Consider the following 8,918-nt stretch of genomic DNA (forward strand, 5'->3'; position numbering starts at 1 on the left):
AGAGAGAGAGAGAGAGAGAGAGAGAGAGAGAGAGAAGAGATTTGAAGAATACTCTGCTGGCTTGGGAGCTGGAGGAAGGGGCTATGAGCTGGGGATGTGGCAGCCTCTAGAAACTGGAACAGGCAAAGAAACAGATTTTCCCCGGGAATCTCCAGAAGGAGCGCAGGTCTGTAGACACCTTGATTTTAGCCCTCCAGGCCTGTGGAAGAACAAATTGTGTTCTAAGTCACTCAATTTGAACTGATTCCTTACAGCAGCCACAGAAGCTGCCAGTGCTACCTGCTCCCTCCTACCCACTCACTACAAAGCAGTGGTGGGGCCAGACCCTGGGAGCAGGTTAAGGGGCTGGGCCAGAGTTCCCACTCACCTGGTGACACCTTTGTCCTCATAGCAGCTTCATTGTCAGCCCAGGCCCATGAGCCTCACAGAGAAAGTCCTGATTTGGGACCTAGTTTTCCTGGATGTGTTCCCAAAAAATAATGCACCTGTACTGCCCCTCTGGAAGATTTCAGGTGACTTTCTGTGCCAGGTACTTGAGAGAATCAGAAGTCCTAAGTCTGGGATACCTGTGTGCACATGCTGGAGCCCAAATTCCCTTAATGCTGAGGTCTTGGGTAAAATGTCCCCATGTACAAGATGCCTGGTCTCCACATTGAGAACTCCAAGTTCCCTTCAGCAAAGTCTTCGGTTAATCTCATAGAAATTATGAAGAATGGGTCAGTCCCATAGCATTGTGGTATGGGAGCTGGATCCCACATGGCCAACCGAGGTTCAAGTCCCAGCCATGGCGGCTTGAAAAACACACTGAGTATGTGTGCATGTGTGCCCCAAATCCTCTTAGTAAGGGAGAAGGGAGGAACAAGGATTGTGGCATGACCATGCCTTATCATGGGGTGCTTTCTCTCATGTGGTCTCTGGGAATTACAAAAAGAAAAAAAGAAAAAGAAATTATGAGGCACCCATTTTTCTCCTTACACTGGTTCCCAGAGAGCTCAGAGTTCATCTTTGATAAGGGCCCTGTTTCCTGGTAGGTCTTTGTGTGAGTTTCCTTTCCAGGCTCCTCTCATTCCTCTCATGTCTCTGAACCTGCCATCAGGTGAAGAACCAACATGGGTCTCAGATTTATGAGCCCATGAAGCCGACATATCGGACTCTGTGGACAGCCCAGTTCTTAGGAATGAAGGGGAGGGTGTGAGAGAGGGCAGGAATCAAGCTGGGTAGAGAATAACGTGGGCTTCCCAAGGGGCGAGGGCCAGGGGCAGAGGGGACCCAGGCCTAGTGTGAGTTTTCCAGGGTAAGGAAAGAACATGGGAGGACAGAGGGTCCTGACCAGGGCAGGAAGAGAGAGTGTTTCAGAGTTCCAGGCTATGGACAACTCTGTCCAGGAAGGAGGCAGGGAGTGGGGAATCCTGTGCTGGGAGGAGGAAGGGGAGGAAGGAGAGGCTGAGGACCTGACGTTCCAGTGATCAGACTCCTTGTGCTCTGGCCTGCTTCCTTATTGATGACCAGGGAGCCTCTCCCCTGGGCAGCTTTCTCACTGGGTGTCAGATTCTCCCCCACCCCACCCTGAACCCAGAGAGGCTGCAAATGAAATTTGAAATAAGAGATAATGAGATAGAGTAGGATTGCCGATTGACCATGAGAATGTATATGGAGAGTTTATGGGTTCAGGGAGAAGCTGGGAAGACTTGAGAGAGAAGACTTGCTGTGGGATCCTGTGGCTCTAGACCCTAGAAGTGTAGATAGAGCGGGATTCTAAGAACATTCCACAGGGGCCACGCTCAAAAACAGGGTCCACTCTCGTCCCCTCCCCTCATACATGACCTGGAAGGTGTACGAGTCGTGAGATATGCACTCGTCAGCTGTCAGGCTCAGGTAGCTGCTGGCCGTGTGCTTGTTGCTCTGTTTGCTTAGCTTGGGGGTCTCCATGTCCTGGGAGATGGTGGTGAGGTCTGCCTTTCAGGTCACCATCAAGTCAGGTGGGTAGAAGCCATTGATTAGACACAAAATTGTGGCCTTGTTGGTTGTGAGCTCCTCAGAGGAGGACACAAACAGAGAGACCTAGGGGTGACCTTGAGCTGACCTTTGGGGTGGAGGGGTGGGAGGTCAGAGACTTAAGAGTCCATGGTGGAAGCTGTTGTTCCTAGTGTTGAGGAGGGGTCTGGGTTCTCCAGACCTAGGTCTGTTGGGCTGTTCCCAGGGACAACGCTTTGTTCTACACTAAGGATCTCAGATGTACATGGAACGCCATGGTCATGGCATACTGAAGGTGGGGTTAGGTCTTTGATTAGGGGCCCAATATATACTCTGAGCTTCCTGTGCTCCTGAGTAGTGACCCTTCAGTCCTGAGACTCACTTAGAGTGGAGGGGACAGTAGAATTCTGGGAGGACGTGATTAGGACTTGAGGAGGGGAATTAGAATGATGGAGGATGGGAGAACTTTTTGGTTTGAGTGTGTGGAGAGGTGGCTCAGGTGAAGAATTGGGAAAGGAGTGTCTAGGGGATAATGGTACATATTGGGTGCATTTCCCAGGGGGAGGGGTACACTCTCTTGCGAGATCACACAGCCCCGTCTGATTACCTCAACGAGGTAGTAAATTAATGAGAGGGAAAAGCAAGCCAGGTTTCTGATTGACATTAGGATATTTATTGAGAGTTTACAGAGTGAGGCAGAAGGTCTGGGAGTACTAGAGTTGGAAGGGAGACCCATTCTCTTGGGTCAGTAGATGTAGATCCTAAGGATCCAGTGGGAAATAGGCCCATCATAAGATGTAGATCCTAAGGATCCGGTGGGAAATAGCCCCTAAGAACATGTTGCAGGGGTCACGCTCTTCTCCACGGTGCTCCCCTCGTGCGTGACCTGGCAGGTGAACGCGCTGCGATTTCGGCACTGGTCGGCAGTCATGCTCAGGTAGCTGCTGGCCGCGTACTTGTTGTTGCTCTGTTTTGAGGGCTTGGTGGTGTGCACGCCCTGGGTGACGGTTGTGCCATCTGCCTTCCAGGTCACCGTCACCTCAGCCGGGTAGAAGTCGTTAATCAGGCACACCAGTGTGGCCTTGTTGGTTGCCAGTTCCTCAGAGGAGGGTGGGAACACTGTGAGCGTAGGGCTGGCCTTCGGCTGACCTGTGATGTGGGAAAGGTGAGAGGTCACGGGCCTGGTGTTTACGTGGGAGCCCTGACCTCAGTCTTGGCATGGGACACAGACACAAAGTCCTAGCTGAGGGCTATGTCCTCAAGTGGGCCTTTCTTGGACTTAGGTTAAGAAGACTGGTGGGTGGCAACACCCTTTCAAATGGGAGACTCCTCAAACTGATTTTTGGAAAGTCTCCCCACCCTGAACACAGCCATTCCCCAACTACAGAAGCCCTCACTGTGGATTCCTCATCTCAATTATTTCCCCTTAGCCCTGACACAAAAGAGGAGTGATTCTGGGACTTCCTGTCTCCACAGGGAATGTCTGACTACCTCCTGCCAGCTTCCTCCCTCTGGATATGCCCATGAAGGTGTTTGTCTTTCTTCAGTTTCTTCTCCCTGTGTGGGTGGCAGTATTTTGTCCAAAGTCCACTTGGCACCAACACTGTAGCCCATGACCCACCCACACAGAGATCTAGAAATTTCTAGGGTACCTAAATGGAAAGGGAGTGTGAGTCTCATTGTTTGGTTTGGTTCGTTCACTTAGCTGGAGGTTTCCATGCGGAGGGAGGTTTTCTGTTCTGAGGCTGAGTCTGTGTGAGCTCTCAAGGTCTTCCTGTGCATGAAGTTATACAAGTGGGTCTGTGTGTCCCCCAGTCTTTTACTGCCTTGGCGTCTCTGTCTGCTGTCCCTCTGAGCAGTCCCTCCCAGGGCATCTGCCTCATGGTTTCCCCTCCACTTGTGGAGATGGAGGTGTTGGCCTGAGCGTTCCTGCTCTCTATCCTCCCCATGTTTTCTGCCCCTTCTGTGAAAGAGGCAGATTCTGGAACCTTGCGGTTCCCTCACAGGAACATTTTCCTGTCTTTGTCCCTCTATGTTTGTGCCTCAGTCTCTCCATAATTAATCAAAAGTCCCATTTTCAAGTAATGCTGAGAGCAGCCCCAAAGCCATGACCCACAGAAGATAGACTCCAGGAGAAAGGAAAGTTTCCTGCATCTTGGTATTATCCTGGGATTTGGTGCCCTGTCTTGAGCCCAGGAACCCGAGCCTAAGCTCTGGAAGTACATCCTGCGCCCCTGCTCACCTGGACTCTATTTATATAGTCACTGAGAGATGGAGTCGAACTTCCCAGAGTTCAGAAAGAATGACTTCTAGAAAAGAGTTCAGGGTCCCATTCAGGCCTGAGTAGGGATTATTAGGTTTTCTCTGGATCTGCCCCTCCTGCCCTGAGCAAAACCTGAGAGGTGAGGATGGACTAGAGCTGGAGAAGAGAGGGGAAGACTAGGAGAGGAAGGTTCCAGATTCCCCAGGAAGGTCTAGATCTCTGTTCCAAACAGGATAGAAAAGAGAGAAAAATCTGCCCAAATTTCACTGATAACTCCAAGAAGTAGAGAATGGGGAGACTCACCGAGGACGGTCAAGTGGGTGCCGCTGCCGAACACATAACACCGTGACACAGCCCCGTACACAAACCCCTCCTGACACACCCAACCCAGGCCCACCTGCAGCTGCTCAGCAGGCCCAGGTCCTTGCTTCTCTTCTCAGTGCAAGTCTGTCACAGGTGGGGTGAAGGGCCTGGCCCCCCTAATCTGGAATCTCAAGACTGATATTTTGATGGCCAGATAGCCTGTCTGTCCCCAGTCAGGGGAGGGCTTGATGAGAAATCTCTGGTGAGGGAATGCCTTTGCCCAGCTCATAGTCATCCAGGGAGGGAGCTGAGAGCCTGTCTGAGGTGGTGTCAGGAATGTCAGGGAGGGTGGTCCTGAGGCCCCTTTCTAGCACAGAGGACATGGAGCTGGGACTTCCGTGCAGGGTGATTTGTGAGAAGCAGCCTGGCTGTCCCCATAGCTTCTGCACAGGAGGCCTGAATGGTATTCTAGGTGGGGGAGAAAGTTTAACCACAGGAAACCCAGTCCCCAGTGCTTAGAGCTGTGCTCCTGACTCCTGTCCTAGTCAGGGCTGACATAAATGTGCAGTGGATGGTGACTGTGAGGGGTGGGTTAGTCCTGAGATAGCGGCCAATATGGAAGAGAGAGACCCTTTCAAGACTGAGTGTGAGAGCAGAGCACCCAAGGGCGGGAGGGGAGGTGGGCCATGGAGACCTCCGAGCTATCAGGTGAGCTCCACTCAGAGGTAGATGACAGGTATAGATGGGAGCAGGACGTACAGGAGACGGGAGGGAACTGTGAATGGGCTGAGCTCCTGGCTAGACAGTCCTTTTTTTGGAAATGTCCTTGCATGAGGGTTTGTTTGGAAAAATCGTAGGGGAAAAATCAAGACTTGTTGTCCGGCTGCTTAGACACAAGTTGAGTAATAACGTTCACCTTTGAAAACGGTCATGTTTAGATGGAGACTGTTGAAATAAAGCAGAGAGCAGAGCATGACTGAAAAGGAGGATCTTTTTATTGATAGTTTGCAGACTCAGGGAGAAAGGCTGCAATGAGTTGGGCGGTGGCATAAGAAATCATAAGATGGAGCAGGGTTTCTGATTGAAATGAGGATTTTTATTGAGAGATGACTGGTTCAGGTAGAAGGGCCGTGATGCATGATGACTTGAAGTGGGAGAGGAAACTCAGCCATAGGACCTGGGTCCTGCGTCCCCAGAGTGGGTTGGGAGTAGTGATGTTAGACTACTGTGCAGGGACCACACACTTCTCCATGGAGCTCCTTCTTGTATAGGCCGATACCTGAGTCTTGCGAGATTTCCACCGGTTAGCTGACATACTCAGGTAGCTGCTGACCAGGTACTTGTGACTGCTCTGTTTGGAGGGCTTGCAGGTCTCCATGCCCTGAGAGATGGTGGAGCCATCTGCGGTCTGCGTCACCATCAGGTTTGGTGCACAGAAGGTATCCTTCTACACATCAGTGTGTCCATATTGGTTGCAATCTTCACGTAGGAGGGCAGGGTAAGAGTGACTTCGGGGTTGGTCTTGCAATGACCTGTGGTGTTGCTGGGTGGTCAGCGACTGGCTTATAGGCAAGGAGCCTCTGAACTCAGCATGAGAGTCATGGTATAGATCCCTTAGTGTCAGGAAAAACCACTATAGACAGGGTGCATAGTCTCTTAAGGAATATGGGTTCTTGAGATGTACCCACACTCTCATTAACTAGAAACCCCTGAGCTGCACACCAGGCCAACACCTCTGCTGAGACTCATTTTGTACCTGGCCTCCTACACAGACTCTGGACTCTTGTCTGCCTGTCCCTGTCCAATGCTGTCTCCTCTCTGTCTGGGGTTTTCTGATTGTCTCTTGAGCATATGTGTGAGTGCTCTGACTGTCCAGTGGGTCAGTCGAAGATATTTCTGTCCTGAGCTACAGGCTTGGTGGGAGAGTGGAATATTAACCCAAGGAGTCTGTTTTTACACAAGTCAATCTACTTCAGTGTCATCTCTAAAGTAGGGGCCTCTGCTGGTCAGACTCTGCGAGATCAAAGTGGTCTCCTCCTTCTGAGACCTCAATATCCTATCCTTCCATTCCTGAGTGGTATCTCCTAGAGACCAAGGTTGAGAGGACTTCAAAATTCCTTCTTGTTCTGTGTTTTTGCTGAGACCATGTCTTTGGCTTTATGATCTCTTCCCACTTTTCCCGCTGTCTTTGTCTCTTGCACATATTTGGGGCCCTGGGAACTCCCCCAGTCCTTCTGGATCTCCCCTCATGTCTACCCAAATATGAAACACTCCCTGTGGACCCTGTCTTCCCCTGTGGGAAAGAACTACATCCCATGGGCTGTTTCCAGGGACAATGTTTTGTTCTACACTAGGGATCTCAGATTTTACCTGGAACATGATGGTCATGGCATACTGAAAGTGGGATTAGGTCTTTCATTAGGTGCCCGATGGATATCCTTGAGCTTCCAGTGCCCCTGACCAGTGACCCTTCAGTCCTGAGACTCACCTAGAGTAGAGGGGACAGTAGAATTGTGGGAGGATGTAATTAGGACTTTAGGAATCAAATTAGAATGATGGAGGGTGAGAGAACCTTTTGGTTTGAGCTGAGTGGAGAGGTGGCTCAGGTGAAGAATTGGGAAAGGAGTGTCTGGAGGATAATGGTACATGGTGGGTGCATTTCCCAGGGTGAGTGTTGAATTTTCTCGTAAGATCCCATAGCCCAGTCTGAGAACCTCAAGGAGGTTGTAAATTAACGAGAGGAAAAAGCAAGCCAGATTTCTGATTGACATTAGGATATTTATTGAGAGTTTACAGATTGAGGCAGAAGGTCTGGGAGAACTAGAGTTGGAAGAGAGACCCATTCTCTTGGGTCAGTAGATGTAGATCCTAAGGATCCAGTGGGAAATAGGCCCATCATAAGATGTAGATCCTAAGGATCCGGTGGGAAATAGGCCCTAAGAACATGTTGCAGGGGTCACGCTCTTCTCCACGGTGCTCCCCTCGTGCGTGACCTGGCAGGTGAACGCGCTGCGATTTCGGCACTGCTCGGCAGTCATGCTCAGGTAGCTGCTGGCCGCGTACTTGTTGTTGCTCTGTTTGGAGGGCTTGGTGGTGTGCACGCCCTGGGTGACGGTTGTGCCATCTGCCTTCCAGGTCACCGTCACCTCAGCCGGGTAGAAGTCGTTAATCAGGCACACCAGTGTGGCCTTGTTGGTTGCCAGCTCCTCAGAGGAGGGTGGGAACACTGTGAGCGTAGGGCTGGCCTTCGGCTGACCTGTGATGTGGGAAAGGTGAGAGGTCACAGGCCTGGTGTTTATGTGGAGAGCCCTGACCTAATTCTTGACATGGGACACAGACATGAAGTTCTAGCTGAGGCTCCTCATGTTAGATCAGTTAGATGAGAAGACAGATGGTTGGGAACACCCCTTCTGATGAGAGACTCCTGAAACTGATTTTTGGAAAGTCTCCCCACCCTGAACACAGCCATCTCCAATCACAGAAGCCCTCACTGTGGATTGCTCATCTTAATTATTTTCCCTCAGTCCTGACACCAAAGAGGAGTGACTCTGGGACCTCCGGTCTCCACAGGAATGTCTGACTACCTCCTGCCGGGTCCCTCCCTCTGGATATGCCCATGAAGGTGTTTGTCTTTCACCAGTTTCTTCTCCCTGTGAGGGAGGCAGTATTTCATCCGAGGTCCTTTTTGCACCAAGAATGTAGCCCATGACCCACCTGCACAGAAACCTAGAACTTTCTAGGCTGCCTGATTAAACAGGGAGTGTGAGTCCCATAGTTTTGTCTGAGGAGTTCATTTAGCTGGAGGTTTCCATGAGGAGGAGGTTTTTTGCTCTGAGACTGAGTCTGCGTGAGCTCCCAAGGTCTTCCTGGGCATGAAGTTATCCAAGGGGTTCTGTGTGTCTCCCAGTCTTTTACTGCCTAGGCATGTTGCTGTCTGCTGTCCCTCTGAGCAGTCCCTCCCAGGGCATCTGCCTCATGGTTTCCCCTCCACTTGCGGAGATTGAGGCGCTGGCCCCAACGTTACAACGCTCTATCTTCTTCATGCATATATCCCTCCTGTTAAAAGGGCAGGACCTGAAACCTTTGGGTCCCCTCACAGGAACATTTTCCTCTGTCTTTGTCCCACTCTTGTTTGTGCCTCTCTAAGCCTTAGTCAAAGGTCCTGTTCTTAAGTAGTGCTGAGAGCAGCCCCAAAGCTATGACCCAGAGAAGACAGACCCCAGGAGATCAGACAGGTTCCTGCATCCTGGTATTGTCCTGGGATTCTGTGCCCCATCTTGAGCCCAGGAACCCGTGCCAAAGCCCTGGAAAACCATCCTGAGTCCCTGTACCCCTGGATTCTGTTTAGCTAGCCCCTGAGAGATGGAGATGAACCGCT

At 51.0% G+C, this 8,918-nt stretch overlaps 2 protein-coding genes and 1 gene segment (V, D, J or C); all 3 read right to left on the reverse strand.

Annotated features, from left to right (window-relative positions):
* Nucleotides 1–2,624: 2,624 nt before the first annotated feature.
* LOC102495356 (Ig lambda chain C region) lies at nucleotides 2,625–5,960 on the reverse strand. Its single transcript, XM_006157187.2, has 3 exons — nucleotides 5,858–5,960; nucleotides 4,541–4,669; nucleotides 2,625–3,123 (listed from the first exon to the last, which is right to left on the reverse strand). Exons 1-3 carry the CDS (start codon nucleotides 5,958–5,960, stop codon nucleotides 2,804–2,806), a joined length of 552 nt encoding a protein of 183 aa, XP_006157249.1. The 3' UTR covers nucleotides 2,625–2,803.
* A 1,337-nt stretch (nucleotides 5,961–7,297) lies between these two features.
* The window catches only part of LOC102496606 (Ig lambda chain C region), a 9,015-nt gene continuing 7,394 nt past the window's right edge, over nucleotides 7,298–8,918 (reverse strand). Inside the window, exon 3 of one of the 2 annotated variants that reach the window (XM_014591099.2) lies at nucleotides 7,298–7,401. The gene's annotated coding sequence lies outside the window, so the exon portion shown is untranslated. Of the gene's footprint in view, nucleotides 7,445–8,918 lie in introns of both variants that reach the window. The other variant, XM_027775201.1, reaches the window with a different exon arrangement.
* Nucleotides 7,451–8,009, reverse strand: LOC102495767 (Ig lambda chain C region-like). The segment is given in 2 exon segments: nucleotides 7,451–7,854; nucleotides 7,995–8,009. Coding segments are annotated over 2 exon segments (393 nt in total).

Source organism: Tupaia chinensis, unplaced genomic scaffold, assembly GCF_000334495.1.
Source record: "Tupaia chinensis unplaced genomic scaffold, TupChi_1.0 Scaffold000531_1, whole genome shotgun sequence".
Lineage (NCBI taxonomy): Eukaryota > Metazoa > Chordata > Mammalia > Scandentia > Tupaiidae > Tupaia > Tupaia belangeri.